Source organism: Hypomesus nipponensis, chromosome 14 (genome assembly GCF_054491055.1).
Source record: "Hypomesus nipponensis isolate SF chromosome 14, ASM5449105v1, whole genome shotgun sequence".
In the NCBI taxonomy this organism is placed as follows: Eukaryota; Metazoa; Chordata; class Actinopteri; order Osmeriformes; family Osmeridae; genus Hypomesus; species Hypomesus nipponensis.
This window is the reverse complement of record NC_140374.1, coordinates 14,967,230-14,993,839: the sequence shown is the minus strand read 5'-3', so window position 1 is coordinate 14,993,839 and position 26,610 is coordinate 14,967,230. Positions and strand designations below refer to the sequence as shown.

General features: G+C 52.4%; 2 protein-coding genes across 3 annotated transcripts in view; one reads left to right on the top strand and one right to left on the bottom strand.

The window, feature by feature from the left end:
- Positions 1-17: 17 nt before the first annotated feature.
- accs (1-aminocyclopropane-1-carboxylate synthase homolog (Arabidopsis)(non-functional)) lies at positions 18-7,643 on the bottom strand. 2 transcript variants are annotated; one of them, XM_084672334.1, is made up of 15 exons: positions 6,405-7,643; positions 5,333-6,117; positions 5,130-5,189; positions 4,861-4,931; positions 4,642-4,711; positions 4,442-4,508; positions 4,230-4,327; positions 4,017-4,094; positions 3,701-3,801; positions 2,905-2,994; positions 2,656-2,701; positions 2,307-2,448; positions 2,004-2,146; positions 1,534-1,687; positions 18-1,122 (listed from the first exon to the last, which is right to left on the bottom strand). In XM_084672334.1, exons 1-15 carry the CDS (start codon positions 7,042-7,044, stop codon positions 686-688), a joined length of 2,982 nt encoding a protein of 993 aa, XP_084528460.1. In that variant the 5' UTR covers positions 7,045-7,643; the 3' UTR covers positions 18-685. The 2 variants fall into 2 exon arrangements, with proteins under 2 accessions (XP_084528460.1, XP_084528461.1); XM_084672335.1 differs by having other exon boundaries at positions 5,333-6,072.
- A 136-nt stretch (positions 7,644-7,779) lies between these two features.
- furinb (furin (paired basic amino acid cleaving enzyme) b) overlaps positions 7,780-26,610 on the top strand; it is a 56,174-nt gene continuing 37,343 nt past the window's right edge. Inside the window, 2 exon segments of the mRNA XM_084672337.1 lie at positions 7,780-8,403; positions 13,426-13,725. Of these exon segments, the coding sequence (XP_084528463.1) occupies positions 13,549-13,725 (177 nt within the window). The 5' untranslated portion in view covers positions 7,780-8,403; positions 13,426-13,548.

Sequence of the window (26,610 nt, the reverse complement as noted above, 5' to 3'; positions counted from 1 at the left end):
ACACCGATATACGTAGCTTATCAATTACGGTTTTTAATGCAATTCAATTGAACGACTCACAATTTTAAAAAAAATCTTTGACGTTTTCATTGTCCATTTGTTGTGGAGTGTTAGTGTTCTGCATTATAAATAACTAAGCAAAGGAAAGAAATCCCCCACTTCCTCGGTTAGGCCTAATCTTTCTCAATTGCCCACATACATACGGTTGATTCAAACGGAAGTCTGCTTTCTCTTGTCTCCCACCAGAAGTATCATGGGTCATGTAAGGTGGTTCATGGAAAGACCCCAGCAACCCACGCCTGACAGAAACACCACGTGACACTTCTAATGTCAAATACTCAATATGGTCTCAAGCATTTATGATCAGGATATCCATCCATATTCATATTCCATTACAAATACAATTGTCATGATCACAGTTGCACCGGTACTTTCTTAAACAACTAACCAAACAAATCAACACTTTGATGAGGTCTGATGCTTTACTCTTTAAAAAGCATCACCATACACATTATTATTTGTTACAGAAGTAAGACCATGTGGTACGGCAACACACAATAATGAACGTTTTGAACACATTTAGGAATAAAAGTGCATTGCAGAACAGGAACACAACAAGAAAACAAGTTTGCATCCTGAATTTGAAAGTATCTATTTATCAACTGTTTGTCTCCATCCCTGGCTCCTACTTCCTGGCCCTGTCCAGCAGCTCTGTGAAGACATCCAGCAGCCCCGGGTCCTCCCCAGCGGCCAGCTCGGGGGTGTTCTTCTCCAGCCAATCAGAGGAGCGGATCTGCTGTCTCAGAGCACCAATCAGCGAGTCCAATCCATCTGCGGGTTGAGACGTTTGGCAGTCTAGCAGCACCAAGTCCTCGCTGGCCAGTGAGGGGATGTCGGGGGCGGGCTCATCCTCCTGTGTGGACTCGTCTGTTGGTTTGTTCTCTGGCAGGTTGACGGACACAGGGTTGACGGTCACTGCTCTGTCTGAGTCGGTGCTGTCCTCCTTCTTCAGTGACCTCACTGAGGCTTCCTCCTGCCCCCCAGAGGCTGTGGTGGATCCCGAGGTAGAGGAGCCTCTCGCTGCCTCCGTCTCCTCCAAGGCCTGCCTGATCCGCTCCATGCCTGAAACGAGCGCACAAACCGCCCCCATCTCCACCTGTCAGCACACTGGGTGAATTTGCCCGGCTAGGAACCGAGGAGATGTCCGTCTTTGCAAAGGAGTTTGCTCGAAACATATGTGAATATGTGTCTGAATAGCACAGCTATGTGGTAGAAAGGAAAATATACACTAAGCTAGTGTGAAAAAACATACACATTTCTAATTCCGTCGTTGTTATATAGCTACTAGCTCTCTCCTGGAGATAGCTTTGGATAAAAGCATCTGATAAATGAATAAATGCAACTGTATATGTACTAGCTGCAGACTGACATGTATTGGTCCCCTGCCAGGTGCTACTCTGCAGTACTCGCTCTAATAAACCGTCGTGAAAAGGATTGCAATGTGTGGTTGTCGCTGTTGTTGTGTGCACTGACCAAGCTGCAGGTGGCGCTGTTGCTGCGTGAAGACTATGCGGAACCACCCTGGAGTGGAGCAGGAGAAGGCCTGGCCACAGCTAAGCACCACCTTGTGTCTGAGGAAACACCTCCACAGGGACAGCTCCTCAGCAAACGAAGCCTCGCGCAGGTACTGCCAGAGAGAGAGACCGAGAGAGAGACACAGAGTGTGTGTAAGACAGACAAACAGACAGACAGAGAGAGAGAGAGTGTTGGAGAGGGAGAACGGGAAAAGGGGATATTGTAAGATAGAGAAAAGAGAGAATTAGAGAGGGGGACATGGTCAGAAAGAGATTCCACACATGACATGTCATTCAATTAACAAGACTATTAACACGACAAGACATTTTAAGAGCGAGTCTCGCTCTGGGTGTATCTGCTTCAGAGGGAGCAACCCCTTCACAGTCTAGATGAGCAGGGCTGGAGAGCTCCACGGTGGGGGTCCTCACCTTCCTGAGGTCTGCCCAGACGTAGAAGCCTGCAGACCTGTGGAGGTAGGGTACGCCCAGGCCCTGGAGCTGCCTGGTCACGTAGCCGTGAGCAGCCTGCAGCCTTCGCCTCGTCTCTGGGAGGAACTCTCCGCTCACCCAGTCTGGAAACACAATGCATGTCGGAAGGGCTGTCCGTGTGTTCCAACTGTGTGGGTGCGGCTTTAAAGAAATACTGTTTGTGTGTGTGTAAATATGTATGTGTCCAGTGTATGTGTGTGTAAATATGTATGTGTGCGTGCGTGCGCACACGCGTGTCCACACCCCTGTCCTGGAGCAGTTGGGCCACCTGGTGTTGTATGGGTCCAGGGACACCATGAAACGCACCCATCTGGTCCAGAGCTTCTACCAAGTCCTGGTTCTGAGTGTACAGAGTACCTACACGCATTCCAGCCATAGCAAAGTCCTGCAGGACCCACCCAACCACCACACACACACACACACACACACACACACACACACACCAAACTGAGCACTACAGGGCCAGAGGGTCGTACATGTCAAAGAACAGTCATAGACAGTGCGTCACAGACTCATACACAAGCTTGGCATATAGTATGGTTATTTAATGCACTACAGTATGTACACACACACACAACACACACTCTTTTACCTTGCTGGTTCCCCACATAACATGTGTTCTCTGAGGATCGGGCAGGCTGGAAAACAGACACAGCAGGGTTAGGAGTTCAACATATACACATCACCATACTGATATCCTGAGGTCATTTCCTTATCCAACCCCATGCCCCAAACGGTTGACCCAGAGGTCCTCCTCCAGGTCTGGGCCTGGCAGCAGGGTGGGAAGGCACAGGTCGAGGTCCCCCACCCCCCCACAGAGATGAGCAGAGTCCCACGCTACCTGTCTAGACTAAGAACGCTGTGGAATGGGACGGAGTCGTCAAACACAGTCAACATGTAGACCTCGTCGACGATGGCGTGCAGTTTGTGCCTGAGGTAGGGAGGAGGTACGGGGGGGGGGGGGTTGGAGCGACACAAGAAAAAAAAAATGAAAAAACAAGACAGAATTTATTAACAATTGGTTGGGCATGGTTTTAATGATATTTACTTTGTCTTATTACGGAGAGAATGAGCGCAGGCCGTAAAACGGCTCTTCTCTCGTCAGCCTCGGGGAGCTGTGTAAAAGCTCTCAGCTTTATGTGTCTTCTTAATACAGCTCAAGGGCGGTCTGTGAGTGTGGAAGGGTGTGTGGTGTGTGTGAGACCCAAAAAACAACAGATGCTAAACGATTCCTGTGCTTTGGGTGTCATTAGCCATCTTCCTCTTTAAGAGGAGATGTACAGCTCGACGTCTAGGGGCCTTGGGTGCCATGTCCTCCACACAGGTGACAAACCTGAATGATTTGGCTAACTCAGGAAAGACACAGGAAGACTAATGGATGCTGAGGCTGCTTAATCAACGTGCTGCCCCAGAACACTACACCTCCACAGGGAGCTGCTGGAGGAACGTCCAGCCCCGAATTTAGAGTGCTGGGTGGACCATGGGGGGTACTTTTGATCAAGGTCCTTTTCCATGCTGAAACAACCCCACTGAAAGCAAACTTTTAGGATCTATGGGCGTGCTTTCGGCATTCAATCATTCATGCGAGGTCTTCACTGGCAGGATCTCGTTGGTTTTGATTCCGATTCATGACCCACTTTTTGGCAAACTCCAGGAAGGCCCTCATCTCCTGGGGGCTGTAGACCTCTGCCAGGGGGTTGTGAGGGTTGACCAGGATCACGGCTCGGATGTTAACCCCCTGAGAAGGACAAAAAACAAAAACAGAAGGTTACCAGAAGGTTACCAGAAGGTTACCAGAAGGTTCAAGCGTCTCGGCTGTCATTTCAATGCGAGTATGCGGGTGTGTGAGAACACAACATGTTTGTCCTATGGTTGCGCATCGGCGCTTGATTGATCTAGCCTGGAAAACTGGACACTAACAGGCTGGTTTGAACTAGCCTTGTGTGACCTCACCTCTCTCTTGGCGTTGGTCAGAGCCTTCTCCAGATGGGACGCGGTGAGTTGGAATGGCCTGCCGCTGAAGCCACTGGGCTGAAATCAACACACACACACACATCAGGAAAAAAAGTTCCATCACAAAGTTCAGCATAAACTCACACACACACAAACACACACTGTAAGAACACAGAGAGGTGTCCACAGCATCTAGGGCTTGGGCTAGAGTACCTCACAGTCCAGGGGAACATGGAAGAGACGGACTCCACTGTAGAGGTGAAGGTCCTCAGTGATCACCCCATAGAACGGGGTGGGGATGAGCATGGCATCTGAAACAGCATGGATGACTGTGAGACCTGGAGCCTGTGTACACAGGACTCAAGGGGAGGGGTAACCATGTAGAGGTCCGACCCTTGGGGTGTGAGCCAGCATGGAGGGCTTACCTTCAGGGTCGCATATCACAGCAGCAATGGAGGAGAAAAGAGAACCACAGCCGTTCATCACCACCACCTGAACACACACACACACACACACACACACACACAGACAAATGCGATTCGTGAACTCGGCTCAACTTTGTGAGAAAGAACTCTGCCGCGAAACACAAGTTTGACAATTTTTAGCCAAGGAAGAGAACACTCACACTGTCAGCTTTCAGCGGACTGGGGGTGTGACAGTAGTGCGTCAGGAATCTGGCAACCTCTTCTCTCAGACTAGTGGAGGGGGGGGGGCAACATCAGCATACTATTGTGCCACTGCCAGTCTTACATCTAGTCAAACTTTAATGGAATGTCTACATTGACCATTCTAATAACATCAAAATGTATTTTCTATTAGTTTAACCTGAGATACTGGTTCTTACAAGCGGTGGCCTTTCCAGTCTGGATACTGAAGCAGAGCTGCGTCCATGTGTTGCATGTCAGACTGGGCCAGCTGGGAGGAGAGAAACAGGAAGTATGCTGCAGGGTTAGCAACGCCAGAGAAATAGGCTGGACCACTGACTCTGTAACAACACGAGGGCCATCTGGTGATAACCAAATGCAGATGATCAAACCCTCCCACTGTGGTCTTTTAATCTTCCTCTCTGTCTCTCTCCAAATCTCTCCCTGGTTTTTTCTCACTCTCTCTCACCCTTTTATGCAGCAGATCATAGCACAGCTTGTTCTCACTGGTGCCCATGTTGATGATTCCCTGGGAATGAGTCATACACAACAATAGTTACCAGCGAGGCACTTTGCAAGCACCTGATAATGAGGATATTATCATGGTTGCGATGATACAGTCATTACAGGAGCCCTCTGGCGGTCAAGTATGGAGAAAGGAGTTCCACTCACGCCAGGGTTGTCGGTGTCATGGTGTTTATCAGCATGGTACTGGGTGTAGCCCTCCTGCAGGATGCCCTGGTGCTGTCTGATGGTGTTACCCCGGCGAGACAGGTAAACACTGTGCCCAGGTGTGTCGGCCCCTCTCAAAGTGGCCAGGATGTTTCCAGATCCAGGGGGAGGCCCAGCTGGGACAAGTGTCTCCGCGGAGGGGGGGCTGAGGACGGGCAGCCTGGCCAGGGCTGATGAGGCAGCAGGGGCCTCTGAGTTGGTGGAGGACGTCGAGACAGAGTGGGCGGAGAGAGAGCAGGGGGGGGCGGCGGCGGCGGGCGGGAGGGTGCTGTCAGCAGGGGAGGGGCCGGTGTGCCTGGCTGCAGCCAGGGCCCCGGCGAACACGCTGAGAAGACGCAACTCATGCTGCCTCTCCCTCTCCGCCCTCCTCTCCTCCTGCTGCTCCCTCCGCTCCTCGGCCCGCGCCTCCCGCTCCAGACGCGCCTCCTCCAGGGAAAGGAGGCGCTCCTCCGCCGAGCGCTGCCACTTGAGGAAGCTCACCAGAGCATGGTCCAAGGCCCCGTGGCTCCCACACGAGCCGGCCCCCCGGCCCGCGCCACGCCGCCGCTTCCTCTGCCTCTCGGGGGGCTGGCTCCGGGGGCCCTGCTGCTCTCCCTGGCCCTCAGGGGCCATGTGAGCCGGAGCAGCGGAGGTGGAGGCTCCCGTGCCCGAGGAACCGGCCAGGTTCTGGTCGCTGAAATCTGCAGGCCGAATACAGTCAGGGGGATGGTAGCTTCTTTCTGTAGCTGCAGGGCCAGAAGAATGCATTTCTACCACAAGAATTACGCTACACAGTGATTAAATGCCTATCAATCTTGTTACTAATCTAATGATCCCATTTATCAGCCTATTGCTCATTTAGCAAACAGTGTTGATTGAGTAGGAGGCTTCAAAGCTACAATATTATGTTAAAGACAATGTTTTACAATGGCCAAAGAGAGCTATGTTAGCTTAAAAGTTGCATTATGTTGTGATTAACTACCTGACCACATGGACAGAGCCAGAAATGCCACATCTGCCGAAATTGGCTAACCTGATGGAGATATCATGTTTGCAATGCACTCCCCACGTTCAACAAGGGGCACAGGGTCCTCGTCCAATCTGGCAGATCTCTCTGTCTCCTGATCATCTTCTGACCCATAATTGTAGAGCAGCTGTGGGGGTGCTCCATCTCCTGACTCCACGTCCTCACATTTAACGCGCAGCGCGTCATCACCTGGCCTTGGCGGGTTGCCAAACAAAAACCCACCCGAGGTCGCGGGACCGAAAGTGGTTGCAGGGAGCCCGTGCATGTATGAGTCTGTCCCACTGGGACTGTGTAGGACCTGGTGGGCGATGACTGCACCTCCCAGCGAGGAATACGTTATGGCTGGTCTATTTGCTAAGACCCTGTCCATCACATCGTAAAATTTCCAGGACCTCAACTTGTGATTGTCTTTGATACGTCGGTATTCCAGCTTCATCTTTTTGATCTTCTCCCTGCACTGGTCCCCTGTGCGATATATGCTCCTATCTCGCAAAGCGGCTGCTATCCTGTCAAAGACATGTTGATTTCGAAGGGAGCTTTCCAGCTCGAGTTGGACTGTCTCATCTGACCACAGCTGGAGCAATTCAACTATCTCTGGGTCAGACCAGTTGCTTCCACGTTCGTGTCTTCTTCCACGGTAGTCCATCGTGCCCACTCTCTTAATTAAAAGTTAACGTTACATGCAAAGTTACCTAAAGTAAGCTGCTGCATCACCTGCTCGAGCTACTGTTAGCTTGGCTAGGGTATAAGTAACTGTAGTAGTACTGTCTTGAGTGCGAAATCCAGTTAACTGGCAGTTGTGATATTCACCGCTAAGATAGCGACACTGTTTATCCCGGTTGGGACCGATTTAAATAGACGTAGTGGCGCTACAATGCCCAGACAAATGCTCAGTTTTTCCAATTTATATGTAAATTGAATATAGCTTCATAAAATGGAAGAAGAAGACCATCAAATTCTATATCCGGGTTGACGGCACATGCGTGCTGTCCTTATTCCGGGATAACTTTGGCCCGTGCTAACAGCAGAAAGCGGGCTTGCGGGTTTTGAAACCAGGCTGCTTGTCATAGGGTGTTAAAGCAAGCGAGCTAAAGTAAAGATCCTGCAGTAATAGCACCCTCTATGGAACGACACAGACAATGCAAATCTGTTGTATTTATCCAGTATTATTGCAGTAGATGGCGCTGACACACCACAGTTGGCGTGGCTTTAACGTCAAAGCGTCTTGTGACGTACTTCCTGGGAACGAGTGTGTTGAGTATCCTTGATATAATTCATCATAGCCGCTATTTCACTACATGGGCGGGGTTCGTCTTTACTTTCAACTTTAAGATAATGCAAATGATCAGATTACCTACTCGGTTGACATTACGGGAAAAAAAGCCCAGTTGCAACCGAAACAAAACGTATTTGTACAATTAAACCCCTGGAAAAATGCCACCACCAATTCCTTGCCGCTGAAATCTGTGCAGTGCCGTTCTCAAAACAAGTGTACACTGTGAAATCCCTAGCATCTTAAACTGTATCGAGCTTGGTAATATTCCAATGAATAGCTAGCTAGCTATGAGTACGAGACGGATATTGTACATTTCAATTTGAACTGACACATCTATTCAGTTTGGAGAAGATACGCAGGAGAAAACACATAGAAATGTGTTGTCCCATTAGGAAATAGGTTTCCAAGTTTACGTTTGGAAAGCTTAAAAAAAGACACCGTCAGATGAAGCGATGCGAAAAGTTAGAATAAGGCATGGATACGGTACCGTTAGACTAGCTAGCCGGTGTGGCAGTCAGAGTCATATCAAAGGAACAATGTTGCTGTTCCGCGGACACACCTTGGACTGTTGAGGAGTGTAAGCTACTAGTGTCTCGTCAACTCCCCAACAATAGGTCATTTAAAGTCCAGCTTGGTTGCCGAAGACGTACACATCAGCGAGGGGATTTACAGAGGGATGCTAAGAGACATGATGCGGTCTATGCTTTATTATGTCTATCTCCGATGATGGTAAGTATCTATCAACAAAAACAACAATAACTTTTGTTGTTGTTGTTTTTACGTTAAACAGCATCTGAGGGAATTAAGAAAGCAAGGAAGGGATGTATCTGTTCTTAGCTTGGGTAGGGTGGGAGGGAACAAAATAGGGAAACGCAAGCTGGGAGGCAACAGCGCATGTTTGCAGAATCTGTCGGAGCTTTAGATTTATTTTAACTGATTCCATTTACTCGCCTCCGGCGTGGAGTTGAGCACAAGACATTCTTCCGTGAGCAATGTATTTCTATTCAGAGCCAATATTGTTTTTTTGTTAGCCAGCGAGTCCAACGAGAGAATGGATCTCATTCCTCCGCTTCATTATCGAAGTTGACGTTTTAACCAGTCATCTTTTGGTAAGAACGACTATGTCAGACTGTCATATCACACTTGGCCTTATGTTGTTCAGTTTATTGATTTGCGTCTCTCTCTCTCTCTCTCTCTCTCTCTCTCTCTCTCTCTCTCTCTCTCTCTCTCTCTCTCTCTCTCTCTCTCTCTCTCTCTCTCTCTCTCTCTCTCTCTCTCTCTCTCTCTCTCTCTCTCTCTCTCTCTCTCTCTCTCTCTCTCTCTCTCTCTCTCTCTCTCTCTCTCTCTCTCTCTCTCTCTCTCTCTCTCTCTCTCTCTCTCTCTCTCTCTCTCTCTCTCTCTCTCTCTCTCTCTCTCTCTCTCTCTCTCTCTCTGTCTCTGTGTCTCTCTCTCTGTCTCTCTGTAGCCTATAGTTTTTTAATCAGCTACTGTAAATCCTAACCGGTTCATATATTCATAACATCTGTTGTTGCAGCATCGCCCCAGCCTGAGGCTGAGGACATTATTTTAGTTGACACACGTGAGGGAGGTTGTGTTCAACGTTACATTGATTGCTTAGCACGGAATATTGGTCTGGACTGGAAGTAAAAGTTTGGTTGTGCCAGCCTGTTTGCCAAACTGAATAGTCAGATTATGTTTAAAATGTGAACTTGCTATGACCAAACGTATCCCTCTTTAGCTGTTATGCATGTCTGGTATCTAATGCCCATTGGAATCTCAGCAGTGAAATTCAAGGTCACCTGGCTAGCCAACCAGTTGGAATGTAGCACGATCCAAAGTTCTATGGATTTTCCATGCTTAGTTTCTAAGTAGCTCAACGGCACAGCATAAGATTTGTGCGTCTTGAATGGCTCTCTTTCTTTCCTTTTGTCTGCACTTGTACTGTAACTGTGGTTTTGTTTTTGTGGGAAATGATCTTCTGGCAATCTAAAGCCGGGGTGGGGTTGTCACATGAGAAGATAAACAAAAGAGTTATGTCAGACAATATGATGATGGTGAACAATGGCCTTTGTCCTGGTGACTGATATCCATGGGAAAACTGTTTTTCCCTGCAACTTGTATGCCATACAACACCCCCTATTATAGCATGATATTGAGTGACAGCACAGATACAGCTGTAAATATGAGAAATGAGAAAGTGCGATGATGCAGTGCTGTGTTCAGGGACAGTTGCTCTTGGTGACTGGTGGTACGGTAGACTCCCTCTTCCAGGTAGTGTTGTCCAGGATGAATCCCTTGTCTCCGAGATCTGCCTGGCTCAGTCCCACCTGCCAGCTGCTTCTCAGACACATCATCAAAGATTCAGCACACATGGCTAAAGAAAGCTAAGGTGTCCTGCAGGTGTGTGTGTGTGTGTGTGTGTTTAAGCCTGTGTGTGGCTGTTGTTTGCCTCTGTGGATGTGATGAGCACTGTTCTGCTCTCTGACCATTGTCTCTATATGGGAGGGGGGGGGAGTCAGTAGTCCTGCTCTGCTGTGTGTGGTGTGTGTGTGTGTGCGCGCCTGTGTGAGCAAGAGACAGAGAGTTTGTGTGTCTGTGAGAGAGAGAGAGAGAGAGAGAGAGAGAGAGAGAGAGAGAGAGAGAGAGAGAGAGAGAGAGAGAGAGAGAGAGAGAGAGAGAGAGAGAGAGAGAGAGAGAGAGAGAGAGAGAGAGAGAGAGAGAGAGAGAGAGAGAGAGAGAGAGAGAGAGAGAGAGAGAGAGAGAGAGAGAGAGAGAGAGAGAGAGAGAGAGAGAGCAGTCCCAAGCCTTCATGGATGGCCTGTAGAGTGAGACAGGACCCAGAGTATCAATTCAGCGCTGCATGACCTCCTCGGCAGCATCAACACTAGCCTGGACTGTTTCTGCAGCATTGTCAGGTCTCCCCGGCACAGTATCCCTTCGCCTACCTGGAGCAGTAACGTGTCGCCGACAACTCCGCGGATCGCAGATCTGGGCCGTCAGAGGGATCGTTTACTGCTGCTGATCGGCAGAATTACCAGCGGTCAAGTCAGAGGGCCACTTCCATGTTGTTTTATGGAGGCTTTAAAACCATAATGAAAACGGCCAGCCTGGTGGCTCCAACTCACACCTCCCTCCCTCCCTCCCTCCCTCCCTCCCTCCCTCCCTCCCTCTCAAGTGATTAGGGGAGGGAGGAGAGCAAGCAATGAGCCGGGGGGGAGGGAGGGAGTGCCTGTCAGGGAGGGACAAGGGGAGGCCAGGCCCATACGCGGCTATAGAATAAAGAGGAACTGATAGGAATCCTGCACTGTCTGTTCATTCCTCTTCCTCTCCGTCTGCCTTTGAGCTGTTGGCGAGCCGAGGGAAGCGCTCTCGTCCGTGCTTTCATAGACCTGCGCAATTAGGGTGAGTGTTCCAGGCCTTGACTTCCTGATGGGCTCCATGTTTACCACATCTCATGCCTCCTCTACGAGGTTGCCTCTGAGTTCTCGTGGAACTAGCAAGGTTTTCTTTTTGTCGAAATGGCCATCGTGTTTTTTTTCCCCCCGTTGTGCCGCTCGGTTCGAGGAAGAAAGCTTTCGTGTAGGGTTTCAGGAAATTACATTCTTTGGAATTGATGTCAGGTTTCGCTCAGGTCCGTCATTAACTGGACACGGAAGGAACAGCTATTACCTATAATCAGCTGCTGTGTAATTTCAGGATAGCAGATAGGTGAGTGACCTGCTTTCCCGGCGCTCGGCAGCCGCTGCTTATTTGAATCCACTAATGAGTGCGTCAGTGAACCCAGCATCACAGCCGAGGGTAGGTCTAATGGCCTTGATGTGCGGGCCAGAGCTCTCGGGGGTCGATGTGTTTGGTAAGAGTGTCGTACTTGGCAGACTCTCTTTGTTTATTGAGTTTTTGTGGTCCCTCATTGCATTTTAAGTCGAGTTTGTAGTTGTGAGCTTGCTCCTTTATGCAGTGTTTCGTGTGTGTGTGTGTGTGTGTGTGTGGTGGGCTGGAGACTCTAAATATTTGAGATCTCTCTCCCGTTCTTTTTCGTCTCCTCTCTCCACTTTCTCGTCCTCCCTCTCTCACGTCTGGCCCCTCCCTCCCTCCCTCCCTCCCTCCCTCCCTCCCTCCCTCCCTCCCTCCCTCCCTCCCTCCCTCCCTCCCTCCCTCCCTCCCTCCCTCCCTCCCTCCCTCCCTCCCTCCCTCCCTCCCTCCCTCCCTCCCTCTCTCTCTCTCTCTCTCTCTCTCTCTCTCTCTCTCTCTCTCTCTCTCCCTCTCAAACCATCCCTCTCCCTTCCCACTCTCTCCCTCTTTCTCTCTCCCCTACCTCTCTCCCTAAATCTCTCTTCCTTACTCCCTCTCTCCCCCTCCCCACTCCGTGTGTCAGTCAGACCCCCCCCCCCCCCCCCCTCACTCAGCCCGGTGCACCATCTCCATTTCTGGGTCTAATGAGCTGAGGAAGACTGCTCCCCATGCAGGGTGACAGACCTGCTTGGGTGGGCCCCCTCCTGCCTCCCTCCCGCTGCTAGCAAAAACACCCTCCCTCCGAAAGGCGCGTGTGGGAGTCAGGGAGAGACCAGGGTGCCTGCTTCGACTCCTCCTCATTCCCTCACGACTGCATATCACGTAGATATCCTCCCAATTAACGATTCAACGTTTTCAAACCGTTTCTCAAGGCGAGCTGTGGGGAAGGTTTCGACCGGATTCGATTTTTGAACGGCCCCTGTGTCGTTCCCACGACTCAGTCCGTTCTCAGTCCATAAGAAGCTGAATTGAAATGTTGCCCCTCGGCCGGTGGAGACGAGATGGTCCGAGCGGCCTGCCTCATGTGCCTGTGCCCTGTCGGCCTGGCGCTGCCTCCGGACGCCTCTCCTGGCACCTGGACAGAACTGGTCTCGAGGGGAGGCCAAGAGCTGCTCTGCTTTTAGATACTGCAGCCTCTGCATAAAATCACCACTCAAGTCACCCGCCGCTTCTTTCTTAGCTGTGGAGCGCGCACCACAGCTAAGCTCCAGCTGCCAAAGGAGCGCCGGGGCTCCGTTCCGCAGCCCAGCTCAGCTGGAGCCCTATCTCCAACCACCACCACCACCACTGTCTTCTTTTAACTTCCTCTGTTCTCTCCGTCCCTCTCTCTCTGTCTCTCCTCACTCTTCTCATCTGTCTCTCTTCTCGTTCTTTTCTCTACCTCACTCTCTTTCTCTCTTGCTCTCTCTCCTTTTTTTCATTCCCTCCCGAGTGTGTGCAGATTGGCCCCAAGGAGGAACAGAGCCGTCCTTTGGCAGCTTAGTCTACGTAGTACATTCCACAATCAAGTCTTCATTAGCGGCGGAAGCCGGAGAGCGAGTCAGAAGAGGAACTTTAGAAAGTGTTCCTTCTCAGGGCCTGGTTTCCTCTTTCGTTCCTGGGTCTTTTTGCTGGCTTTTTTTCACGATTAAAACTTCTGGTTTAATGTGTGGAGACACACCGGGTAGCACTGAGGGATTAACTAAAGAGTGTGTGTGGGTGGGTTATAAATGGCAGTCAGATGGCTGGGCGGTGAGGGAGTCGGGCTAGTAATCAGAAGGTTGCTAGATTGATTCCCCGCCGTGCAAAATGACGTTGTGTCCTTGGGCAAGGCACTTCACCCTACTTGCCCTGGGGGGAATGTCCCTGTACTTACTGTAAGTCGCTCTGGATAAGAGTGTCTGCTAAATGACAAAAAAAAAATGTCTGTGTGTGCTGGCAGCCATGCCCCAGCGTGACACGGTGCCCTCTACCCTCCAGGTCACCGCCCTGCCCCGCCGCAGTGAGGGAGAGCTGGCCCGCAACGCGCCGGCCGAGCGCTGAGACAGAGGGAGACCATACAGACAGGCTGACGGAGGGCTCGTCGCCCCTGCTCTCCTGGTCATGGAGGCCCGGCTAACCCTGCTGCAGCTGGGGGCGGCCCTGGTCCTCCTGACCGCGGCGCTCCAGACAAACGCGGCCGGCCAGGTCTACACCAACACCTGGGCCGTTCGCATCCTGGGCGGCCCCGAGCAGGCCGACCTCGTCGCCAGGAAGCACGGCTTCGTCAACCACGGCAACGTAGGTTAACAGGGAGGTGTGTGTATGTGTTCAGGTTTTACTATTCTTGTGAGAACCTGGTCCTCACAACTTTCTAGTTCTAGTTTTTTTTTTAAGGGGGGGTTAGGATTAGTTGTTATAATTAGATTTAGTGGTTACAGTTGGGGTATAGGGGATAGCACGCTTTCGAATGGGCGTGAATCGTAGGTCCTCACAAGTATAGTAAAACAAACGTGTATGCGTGTGTCGGTATGCTCAATGTGCCTCTGTGTGTGTGCGTTTGTGTGGGGGAATATCTGTGTGACCATATGTGGGGGCAAATCCCTGTTGGGTGTCTTTTAAGCCTTTCCATGTTTGTGCGTGAGCAGTGGCAAAGCTTCGAGCTGCCCGCTAGCTCTCGTCTGTCTCCTATGGTTTGTGTGTAATTGGGGCATAATGTACTGTATGTGCCTGGCTCCAGTCTGCAGTCTGTGGGGCTGGGTGGGCCTCCGGAGGGAGGGGCAGGCCCCCACTGTTTACCCAGGGATATATTTGAAACAGGAAGAAGAACCGGCAGTTATTTTGGGGCTTTTACAGTAAGTCACCAGCCTATTTGCAATACACCAGGGAGCGTTTAGGGAGAGGAGAGGAGACAAGCTGGTTTGAGAGCGCCTTTAACTACGTCCTCATTCTTCATGTTGTGATGAGAGAGAGAGAGAGAGAGAGAGAGAGAGACAGACACAGACACAGACAGACAGACAGACAGACAGACAGACAGACAGACAGACAGACAGAGACAGAGTGAGAGAGGGAGCCAGAGAGAGAGAGACTGAGAGTGATTACCATCAGAGAGAGAGAAAGAGACAGAGAGACAGACAGACAGACAGACTGGGAGAGAGAGACAGACAGAGAGACTGGGAAAGAGAGACAGAGAAACAGGGAGAGAGACAGATAGACAGACAGGGAGCCAGAGAGAGAGACGGAGAGTGATTACCATCAGAGAGAGAGAGAGATACTGCTGAGACAGACCATTAGGCAACATGTTTTCTCTTCTAGATAAACATCATTCCAGTAGCCCTGGCTGCGTGAGTCGTTCCCTCTGTCTCTTGTGGTTTCCAGTTGACCTGCTCCCCCCAGAAACATCCCTCCATCAGTATACTCAACAGACTGGCTCACCTCACACAGTAGCCTATGTCTGTGTGGAGCCAGCTTGCCTTCACAACCCAGTAAACACCCGAGCATACATGCGTGGGAGGTGCGGAACGCCCCACTCCCTCCCCAGGATTTTTGTAAGCGGGTTTTGAAAATTAATTCAGGCTTAACTTCATTTTATTTTTTCGATCAACGTTACTTGCGGCCTTGTTTGCCTCTGGTTGTTTTTCCTCTTGTTATCCCCGCCGAGCCCAGCGACCCTGTTGTTTAAGATGGCAGTCGAGGGGCTCTCCTTGTCAAGCCCCTCACAGTCATCTCGTCTGCGCACATTGTTCTCCCGTCGAGTTTCTCTCTTTCGGCTCTGATAAGAGTCATCGTATATTGATCAGGGGGTGTTGTGTGGGTGCTTGTGTGAACATATTGTACTGCAGAGCAAGGAGCTATCTCGCACAAGGAACCGGCTTTTATGTATAACCGGCACTTATGGGGGGGGGGGGGGGGGGTCCACTTTTGCCATCGTTGAATTGGTTCTGATAAACAAGAGTCAGCTCCGAAATCTTCTCGGAGACAAAGTGCATTAGCACGCATGAACACACAGACGCAATGCGAACGTGAATGGAGGTGCAAAGGTGGGAGTCAGGTGGCTGAGCAGTTAGGGAATCGGGCTGGTAATAGGAAAGGTTGACGGTTCAATTCCTGGCCTAGAGACTCCTTCCTAGAGTGAACAGGAGCACATCATTCTGTCATGGTTGCTGTTACTAACATGACTTCCTGATGACATCCAGTAGCATGACATTATGCAGTTTGAAAACCTGATATAGATCCTCAAAAGCTAGACATCATACCGAGATCCCAAAAAATTCAGGGACACATGAGAGAGTAATTGAGATTTATCAGTCTAGAAAAGGTTATAAAGCCATTTCTAAAGCTTTGGGACTCCAGCGAACCACTGTAAGAGCCATTATCAACAAACAGCGAAAATATAGAACAGTGGTGAACCTTCCCAGGAGTGGCGGGCCAAGCAAAATGACTCCAAGAGCGCAGCGACGACTCATCCAATAGGTCACAAAAGACCCCACAATAACAAAGAACTGCAGGCCTCACTTGCCTCAGTTAAGGTCAGTGTTCATGACTCCACCATAAGAAAGAGACTGGGCAAAAATAGCCAGCATGGCAGAGTTCCAAGACGAAAACCACTGCTGAGCAAAAAGAACATGAAGGCTCGTCTCATTTTTGCCAGAAAACATCTTGATGATCCCCAAGACTTTTGGGAAAATACTCTGCGAAGTGCCGAAACAAAAGTTGAACTTTTTGGAAGTTGTGTGTCCCAATACATCTGGCGTAATAGAAATACCGCATTTCAGAAAAAGAACATCATACCAACAGTAAAATATGGTTGTGGAAGTGTCATGGTCTGGGGCTGTTTTGCTGCTTCAGGACCTGGAAGACTTGCTGTGATAAAATGAATTCTGCTGTCTAGGAAATAATGAAGGAGAATGTCCGGCCATCTGTTTGTGACCTGAAGCTGAGGCGAACTTGGGTTCTGCAGCAGGACGATGATCCTAAACACACCAGCAAGTCCACCTCTGAATGGCTTAAGAAAAACAAAGTGAAGACTTTGGAGTGGCCTAGTCAAAGTCCTGACCTGAATCCTATTGAGATTGAGAGGTTGTGGGGGGCAATCCCTTTTTCACACAGGGCCAGGTTCGGATTTTGGTTTCCCTTAATAATGAAATCCTTCATTTAAAAACGGCATTTTATTTTAACATTTGTTTGATGATCTGAAACAAGTGTGACAAACATGCCAAAAAACAAGACATCTGGAAGGGGGCGAACACTTTTTCACACCACTGTATCTGAGACACAGGCATGGAGATATACCATGCACCACAGGCAGTACTGTAAACTAATGAGATGAATCCCAGTGGAGAGGAAGAGAATACTAAGGAGAGGAGTGGAAGTGAGATGAACGTCAAAGGATGGAGAGTCTGAGTGAAGGAGGAGAGAGGGCGTGAGTGAGTGAGTGAGTTGAGTGAGTGGGAGAACCTGGCAAGCGAGGAGGAGTGGGAGAGAGAAGGAGGGAGAGAGAGAGAGAGAGAGAGAGAGAGACAGAGAGAGGGGGGGGAGAGGGAGGGAGAGAGAGAGAGAGGGAGAGATGAACAAGGTCTAAAAATGACTTGTGTGTGAGAATGTGAGAGAGGAGCCGGGGATGTTGCACTGCACATTGTCAACCAGGGTGTAGTAGGGGTTTACTGTAAGTAGGTGAAAATCCCCAGTCATCTATCTGAGTCCCCGCCACAATAAGCAACCATCTAGACTGCGCGTACTGGAAGTGTAGGGAAAGAGAGGGCTGGTGAAGAGGGGGGGGGGGGGGGGGATGGCCTACATAGACACAGCCCTTAGCGTCTCTGCCCTACGCAATAGGTTTTATGAGAAAAGGGTTACAGGAGAAGCTGTGTCCTGGGGCTGTTTGAGCTTAGTCATATTTCCCTCCTTCCCTCCTCTCCACTGGTTGGCTCTTTGCTGGGCACACCGTGGGAATGTTATTTGTCAGGTATTCGTTCAACTTTTCTTGTAAAAGGGAATCTGACGTGATCACTCGATCATCGTGTTTGGAATGATTTGCTTCATCATTGTGCTAGGCGTTTTATTGTTAGCAGGGATTCGATTGTTTGCTTGCGTGTGTTGTGTTTGTGCTGTGGGCAGATCTCTGTGGAGCCCAGGTGTCAATGTCATGTGTGGTTCCTGGTTAGTGGAGCCAAGTTCGTTGTTCTGTGGGAGGTGGTCAGGCTGACTCACCCTATGTTGACAATAGAGAAAACGCCACAAGTCCTCTCCTTCCTTCCTTCCTCTTTTTTTGCTTCCTTCTCCATCTCACTGTGCCTGTCTCTTTTGCTGTCACTCCATGGCTCTCTCTCTCCCTTGCTCTCCCTTGCTCTCGCTCTCTCTCGCTCTCTCTCTCTCTCTCTCTCTCTCTCTCTCTCTCTCTCTCTCTCTCTCTTTCCCTTGCTCTCTCGCTCTCTCTCTCTCTCTCTCTCTCTCTCCCTTGCTCTCTCTCTCTCCCTCTCTCTCTCTCTCTCTCTCTCTCTCTCTCTCTCTCTCTCTCTCTCTCTCTCTCTCTCTGTCTGTGCCCTGTCTTTCTCCTCACTCCCCCTATGTCTGTCTCTTTCTCTCCGCTTGCTTTAGCTCACAGGGCAGAGCTCCCAGGCTGAACATAGTCCACAGCTACACAGGCAGGCGCTCCCCTGCCCACTCATCCTATTCCTGGGCAGTGGTAGCACACCATAGAGGGTAGAATGTAATGGGCTGTAATGTCACTGACCATCACTCTGCAGGATGGAGCACTGCCTCAGTGCACGCACACACACACACACACACACACAGACACAGACACAGACATATGCACTACACACAGACACAAAAACAGCACTGAGAATCTCGCACATGCTCACGCCTACCCATTTCACACTTTATGATCTTCGTTCTTTTATGCTCAACAGACAGTGAACACACCCACACACACCCATACAAAGACACACATACTCACACGCACTTTGACAGATTCTAAAAGCATTATTCTGTACCTGTGGTACTAATACCTGCAATTTGAGCTGTTCTGCAGGGCTGGCGAGTACAATGGGGAACAAACGGTTCTGTCTTTAATAATACCCATGTGCACAATGATTAAGGGGTGAGAGCTTGTAGGAGCAGGCGTCGCTGCATCATAAAGTCCTCCTTCAGTGAGTCAAAAATCTTCAGTTGCTCTTCTTTGTTCTTCCCCTCATCAACCTCTCCCTTCCAAGTCTTCCCATCGCTCCATTGCATCCTGTTCTTCCTTCTGCTTCTCCCTTGCGTGTGTTTGTGTGTCCTCGTGTGTGTGTGTTCCTCTCCGTCTGTCCTCGTGTGTGTTTGTCGCTGTCTGTCCTTGTGTGTGTGTGTGTGTGTGTCCCTCTCTGTCTGTCCTCAGGTGCGTGTGTGTGTGTCTCTCTGTCCTCGTGTGTGCGTCTGTCTGTCTGTCTGTCTGTCTGTCGGTCCGTGTGTGTGCGTGTGTAACGTTGTGTGTCTGTCTAATCTAAGTGTGGAGCCCTCTCTCTCGTGTTCATCCCAGCTGAACACCAAAGCCCTCGCGCTCGGCAGACGCCTGGCACCGCCCCTCCACGCCTTTCAGCGCCATGGCACCACGTTGCCATGGAGAGCAGTGCCAGCACATTATTTTCAGCATATTTAGCCTGACAGGGGGATTGGCTTTCAGCTCATTGTTAACCTGCCTGCCTTCTGTCATCTCTGCATCCACCCTCTCTGTAGATCTGCGGTAGCCTCGCACAGTTTTGACTTCACTGGTACACACACCCGCCTTGAGGGCCTCTTCGCTGTCACGTCCGTCCTTATTTCCCTCCTTCCATCTTTCCTTAAGTCCTTCCTCCTTTCCTCTCTTCCGTCCATCCTTTCCCGAAAGCCTTCCTCAGCCCCTCCCGTCTTCCAGCTGATCCGCTCTCATCCTCTCACTCCTTCTCTCTCAGTCTCTCCCCCTATGTCCCCTCTCCCCCCCCTGTGTCTGCCCCTTCCCCTCCTCCACCGTCCTCTCTCCCCGTTTCTCCTGGTCTCTCTCCTTTCCTCCTCTCTTCCCTTTTTTTTGCTCCCCTTCCCCCCCCCCCCCTCCTCGGTCTCCAGCACCTCCAGGCTCCTCCCCTGCTCTGTGCTTGCTGGTCTGGAGCACCTCCAGGCTCCTCCCCTGCTCTGTGCTTGCTGGTCTGGAGCACCTCCAGGCTCCTCCCCTGCTCTGTGCTTGCTGGTCTGGAGCACCTCCAGGCTCCTCCCCTGCTCTGTGCTTGCTGGTCTGGAGCACCTCCAGGCTCCTCCCCTGCTCTGTGCTTGCTGGTCTCGAGCACCTCCAGGCTCCTCCCCTGCTCTGTGCTTGCTGGTCTGGAGCACCTCCAGGCTCCTCCTAGCTATCCAGGGGTGTCCCAGAGCTGACCCTCATCGAAATGCACAACTTAATTATAGGAAGCCTGCAACCTCCCACTTTTATTTGTTTTCAAACGGCTCCAGTAATAGCTTGACGCCAAGCCAGCATTCCAGCAAAACCAACAAAAAAAAAACGCACTCAAGTAGCCATTTCCACAACAGAAGGATGGTTTGACCGGTTAGCGCTCCACACAGGGAGCGACTGGAGGTCAGGGCCGCGCCGGTCAGGGGGAAGGCGGAGGGGTTGTTGTTGTGAGGTGAGGGCAGCGCCGCCCCGCAGGGTGGACTTGCGACCGGTTGAAACCTGTGGTAGATCAATGACGCGCGCGGCCAGCAGGATTAAAGTGATTGGACAGACGTGTGGTTCTGGAGACCTGGGCTAAGTGGTGCGGCGAAGGCCGTCTTCCTCAATTCTGCTTTTGTTTTTTCTTACTCTCCATTTTCTTTTTTTCTTCCCCCCCCCCCCCTCTCCTGCCTGTCAACTCTTAACCCGAGGCACATTATCGACTCCCGTCGGGCACCGGCTCTAGATGCTCTGCAACCGGGTGAAACTCGCTGCAATACGTATGTTTGAGAGAGAGGGGGAGGGAGGGAGGGGGGGGGGGGAGGGAGGGCGAGAGAGACTCATTCGGTCCATTGGGCTGCGATGCAGGCTAAAATGGCAGCTGTAGCTCTGTGAAACATCCCTCCATCTTTCGTCCCGCTACACCAAACGCCTCATCTGTCATCGTAGCTGAGGCTGCAGATCCCAGAGTCTCATTGGAATGACTAATTATCCAGTCCAATATCGAGATAAAACACTTTTCTGCCACTGAACCCAGACTGGCCCCTTCTCCTCCCAGCCTCACGAACCTTGCTGGGTAGAGCCTGTGAGCATCCTCCCGGCTTCCGGAGAGTTCTCTGCTACCGCGCTCCATGCCCTGTCAAACGTAATGCTCACGAGACGCAGCCATGTGTGAGTTCCACGCCTCAATGTAACGACTTAACGAGTGCGGCAGAGCAGGTGGCTCGCGGCAGGTGCGTAGAGCTCCCGCTCCATCTCGCCGCCTCCTCCGACGTTTCCCTCGCTCGTCCTCCTCGGCCCTCGTGAGGAGAGCGAGCGGGGCTAGCGGGGGCGAGCAGGTAGCGGCGCGATGCAGAAGTCGCACCAAAAGTCGAAAGCATCTAACCTTTTCAGGCTTAAGGGGGAATGCCGGAGTAAAAGGTCTGCCAGGTTCGGCGCGCTCTCTCTCGGAGGGCTCCCGGGAATACGAAGCCGGGTCGATAGCTGCTTGATAGAATCAGGCTGGGGGAGCGTGGGGGGGTGGGGGGGGGGGTGGGGGGGAAGGAGGGGCGGGAAGCTTGAGGCTGGGATAGAGAAAGAGGGGGGGTGGGGGGGTCTGAGGCTTATTATTGACTCGTTATTGATGGATAGAGCGATGGAGCGTTGTAAAAGCCGAAGGGTGGCCGTCACGCACTCGCCTCCTCTTTCGAATGTCCCTGGGTCCCCTGGCAGCGCCATGGCAACCCCCGGGGTGGTCTCGGTGAGGTGGGCGGCTCGCTCTACTGGAGCCCTGCTTCGTGACAGGCCTGCTCATGCTGGTTTGTTTTTGTGGGAAATTATCCACAAAATGGATTTTCGGAAGAACTCATTTCATGACGCCTGCACGCACCGCACGGCTCCGTAGCCGCGCTAATTAGCTGATTGATTGGCGCGCGGGCGAAATCGTTGTGAGCGCGTGTCGTGTGCGCGCGTTCTCTGCATACTGGCAGAGGGGGAGCGAGGCGTGCGCTTGTGTCTAATTGTGTGTTTGCTTGTGTGTGTGTTACGTGTTTGTGTTCGCGTGTGCATTCATTCAAACATGCGTGCTCGTGTGTGCGTGAGGGGGAGGACGACAGTGTGCTGGTGCCCTCGCAGCTGAATGTAAGTGTCTGCCGCTGTGCGGATGTGACACGGCCTGAAAGGGTGTTTGTGTGGGTGTGTGTGTGTGTGTGTGTGTGTGTGTGTGTGTGTGTGTGTGGTGGGGGGAGGGGGGTAAACTGACTGGACCTTCTCCACTCCATTATGCAGCCTGGTGAAGGACCCATCTCACAAAGCAGGATGCACTCTGACTACCAATATCTGGCAGCGATAGCTCGACTCTCATTTTTCATAGAGTCGTCCATAAAACAAGACTGTCTGCCGTGAAGCCGAACACTCTTTTTGACGCTAACAGAAAGGGATGGCCAAATGTCATATTGCTTTGAAAAGCGACGCACGATTTACGAGAACCGCACTGTCTAAATGGATACCGATAGACAGAACGCTGAGCCTGCCTCCTGCTCTAGGTTGCCGTGAGCGGGTTCCACAGGATGCCCTGGTGCAGGAACGCCTTCCCTTTCCTCCCTCCCTCATCCTTCTCCCTCCTCCATCTTCCGTCCCTCCCCATCTCTCCAACTCTCACCGACCCTCCCGTCCTTTCGACCATTCTCCATCAACCCTCCCTCCCTCCTGCCTTCTTTCCCTCCTTCCCTCCTTCCCTCCTTCCCTCCCTCCCTTCCCTCTTTCCCTCCCTTCCCTCTTTCCCTCCTTCCCTCTTTCCCTCCCTCCCTCCCTCCCTCCCTCCATCCTCCTCCGTCCTTCACCACATCTTCCCCCGGGGGCGCGACCCGTGCTCTGCGCACGCCTCACCGTGCCTTACTGACGCGTCTCTGAAGGAGAGAGCCTTTCATCCTCCCTGATGAAAGGAGCTTCGGCAGCAGTCTCCGGCATCCGCCATGTGTTTTAAAGTGCAATTCCCTGAGACTCAGGGCTGTAATGGTAAATGAAAGCAAATGGAGGTGTGCTTGTGACTCACGCTGTGGATGAGCCAGAGAGGAGCGAGTGAGCAGAGGTACGTGGCCTGACACGGGAGGCCCTGTGTTGACCTCTCTGAGGCTTACAGACACCACGACGTCCAGCTACTCCACTCTGCACATGACCTCAGGTATTCTCAGTGTCTCTCTTTCTCTCTGTCTCTCTCCCTCTCTTAAACCATCCCTCTCCCTCCTTCCCTCCCCACTCTCTCTCCCCTACCTGTCTCCCTCTCTCCCCCTCCCCGCTCCCCTTCCTCCCCCTCTCTCCCCCTCTCTCCCCCCTCTCTCTCTCTCTCTCTCTCTCTCTCTCTCTCTCTCTCTCTCTCCCCCCTCTCTCCCCCTCTCTCTCTCTCTCTCTCTCTCTCTCTCTCTCTCTCACACTCAATCACATATACTCCCTCTCCTTCCAGCCCTCATGGGAAGGTTATGTGAGGGGTAGAGCAGGAACTGGCGGGGCCAACATACTTGAGGCATGCAGGGCCACAGTTGGTGCAGCAGGAAGTAGCTTCCTGAAGTTGTTGTTGACCAGCTGATGTTGACTTCCTCATTCGGTTTTCTGCGCGAGGCAACATGTGTCATCCTCGTCTGGGTGTTGTTTATTTCCATCTACTAAGACGAGACAATCGTTAAAAACACAATGCAAGCCTTGTGCAACACATTATTATTATTATTAACACACATCTCGGAATGCCCACACACAGACTAAGTTATCAGTCAGGTTATTAATTACTTTTTAAAACATTTTTGGGAGGTCGTTTTTGTGTTTGAACCCTGCAGTTTCTTTTGTGTGTCCTGTTCCAATCCCAGCCTCGGGACAACAATGTCACAGCGCTGCAATTGGAAACGTCGAATGGAAAACCAGCATTTCCATAAATCAAATACTGTTTTCGAGGCGCAATCAAGGCGCCGTGAGTTGGCTGGGCTGTCGGGTTTTGATTAGCCTTGCCTCCTTTTGTTTACATACGACTCTCTGCTTTGTGCTTACCGAGAAGGTGTACCCTTCGCCCGTGACGTTCTCCAGAATGTTCTCATTTTGGCAGGGGCTGCGTTCGTTGTTTGCGGCGTGCCAGAGCCCCGGCAGCGAGCAGCTTAGCGGTGTGCGTCCGACCATTCATCATCGTTATGACGACCATCCTGGGACTCTGCTGGAGGCCTCCTCGCAACAGCCTCTGTGCTCTATGCTCTCCTACGTTTCCCCCCCCCCCCCCACACACACACACACACACACACGCAGTAAATGTCTGCTACTTCACCTCATATTATTTGCAGCACCCTATATTCATTTCACGGTCCAAGCTCCCTGTTTGAGTTTCAGCACTCCTTTCAGGACTCCTTTCCCACCCCACCCCCCCTCCCCACCCCCGACATGAAGATGTAAACAGCCAGCGGGCGCCAGCCGCACAATCACCTCTAACAGCCATTTTCACCGCACGGCTCGCGTTTCCGGCTTCTGGGTCGCGTCGTGCCCGTCGGTCGTGCGGATTGGGAGGGCAGTCACAGGTCCCCTCTGGAGGGCCGTCGGCGACGGCGTTTCACGCGGCCCCCGGCACGCACATGTGACGGCTGTTCAAATGTCACGGCCTTCGCAGCCAGTCCTCTCCTCCCTAAATAGCGCAGCGACAAAGCTCACCTGCCACGGCTGAATGTCATCCCCGTAAAGCTCGCCTTTGTAGTCGCTGCCGGTGGTGATGGGTGGTGAGATGTAACGGAGGCACACACGGTGGGTGTGGGTGTGTGTGGTGGTGGGGGGGGGGGGGTTGGTTGTCGTGCGTCAGCGTGGCCACGACTTCGTCAGTGCGGGGCACAGAGCCGGCAGGGGGGGGTTTATTCCAGGATGTGCTAGCTGGAGCTTTGAACACCCCCCGTAAGCTCCACGTAGCCGACAGCAGCCTCGACCTGCTCACGCGTGTCACGCCCATCCACGCAGACCAGACACTGATGGTCTCCTCTTCCTCCTTCTCTTCCCTCTCCTCTTCCCTCTCCTCTTCCTCCTCCTCCGCCATTAGGAGCAGTGGAGCTGCCCATCCTCTGAAGGGGGGGGGGGGTACAAAAGGGTCAATCGAGAACTAAAGTGAAGTTGTTCTTCAGAATCCATGGCGCCCTGTGGGTTGTATATTTTGCGCCCCTCTGTGACACGCGTCCTATCCTGCCCTCTAAGAGAGTTTGACAGTTGGGATTCGATGCGGTGGTGCAGAGGTGCGATCCACAGTGATCTTAACGCATGGCAGCACAGCACAGGGAGGTGGATCCGACCAGAAGACCTTCGGGAGACTCCCGGTGCATCATGCAGGCCCGCGCACCGCAGGAGGAGGAAGGGAGGGAGCGTTCGGGAGCACTACGGCGGCGAGGGCTGAACGGAAATGAAAACGGATCTCGTTTACCCCAGTTCCCAGCGGGCCGGACTGACCGAGGCAGGGCAGGATGCTTGCCGGCAGCTCCTCTCCTGCCAGGGAGGACCCTGGGAGACGCGGTTCGGAGGGTGTGTGGGGGTGGGGGGGCTGGAGTGGCAGTCTGGGCTGGGTGGAACAGCCCCATGAATGATTCATGAGGGGCAGGAGAGGGCTGCCCTCCACGGGGCCTCCCTCACTGGCCCTGCCACTCTGAGGTCCAGGGGGAGGAGGAGGGAAGAGGAGAAGGAGGAGGGGGGAGGGGGAGGGGGAGGAGGGGGGAGGAGGGGGATGGGGAGGGAAGAGGAGAAGGAGGAGGGGGGAGGGGGAGGGGGAGGAGGGGGGGAGGAGGGGGATGGGGAGGGAAGAGGAGAAGGAGGAGGGGGGAGGGGGAGGAGAAGGAGGAGGGGGAGGGGGGGGGAGGAGGGGGATGGGGAGGGAAGAGGAGAAGGGGGAGGAGGGGGGAGGAGGGGGAGGGGGAGGAGGGGGGGAGGAGGAGGGGGATGGGGAGGGAAGAGGAGAAGGAGGAGGGGGGAGGGGGAGGAGGGGGATGGGGGGGAGGAGGGGGATGGGGAGGGGAAGAGGAGGGGGGAGGGGGAGGAGGGGGGGGAGGAGGGAAGAGGAGAAGGAGGAGGGGGGAGGGGGGGGGGAGGAGGGGGGGGGGAGGAGGGAAGAGGAGAAGGAGGAGGGGGGAGGGGGGGGGGGGAGGAGGGGGATGGGGAGGGAAGAGGAGAAGGAAGAGGCGTGGGGAGTGAAAGGGATGTGTTTTTTGTCTGTGATGGTGTGTGTGTGTGTGTGTGGCGCACTGGGGTTGCTAGTGCGTGCTCCTGCTGCTGTCGACGGCTTCTCATCTCCGTTTCAGTAGCGACATCAGAGTGAAGGACACTTTAGGCCAGACGACGTCTTCCAACTCCCCTCCGAGTATTTCATCACTCCCGCACTCCCTCCTCGCGTGCTAACTACTTCACCTGCACCCACGGAGTGATCGACTGATTGAAGTCTATTCAAAATCCATCGCTTGGCTTTCAAAGCGCAGGGGCCATTGATTTCCACGCGGGCTTGTTTATTTTCTCCGTCCTAACAAGGTATTCGGAGGCACCGAGGGCCGTGCGGTGGGCTGTTGGCTGTCTGCGGTGGGCTGAGAGAGAGGGAGTACGTGAGAGAGTATCTGAGAGGACGGGGAAGGAGAACATGATGATATGAGAGAGGGTTGGACGGAGAGAGAGAGCGTGTCAGAGAGAGTTTGACAGACTATGACAGAGAAATACAGTGTGAGAGAGGGTTGGACGGAGAGAGAGAAATACGGCATGGGGAAAGAGAGCTGGACTCAGAGAGTGGGATGCACCACAGAGATTTGGACGGAGCCTCCTCGCGTGGACGGTGTCGCGTCGAGGTGTTCACAGCGCACGGTTGCTGTCGGGCCTGTCGTGCGTGATGCCACGAGGCTGACAGGACGCCTCCGGCCTATACTGCAGAGTGCATAGGACGAAGAACAGCTGTACCACAGCCTGTCGAGACTCCCGTTTTGAACGAAACCAATGCAAAGGTTGTTGTTGAATTCCAGTGCCACCAGGTGACAAGTTGATTCACGGGTTGCTGACGTCCCCAG

Excerpts from the sequence above, each read along its gene's own strand:
- accs (XM_084672334.1), bottom strand. The coding sequence starts at position 7,044 with ATGGACTACCGTGGAAGAAGACACGAACGTGGAAGCAACTGGTCTGAC. Across the intron at positions 6,118-6,404 it reads AAACATGATATCTCCATCAG|CTACAGAAAGAAGCTACCAT; the intron begins GTTAGCCAATTT and ends CTGGCCCTGCAG. Across the intron at positions 2,449-2,655 it reads TTATGTGGGGAACCAGCAAG|GACTTTGCTATGGCTGGAAT; the intron begins GTAAAAGAGTGT and ends TGGGTCCTGCAG.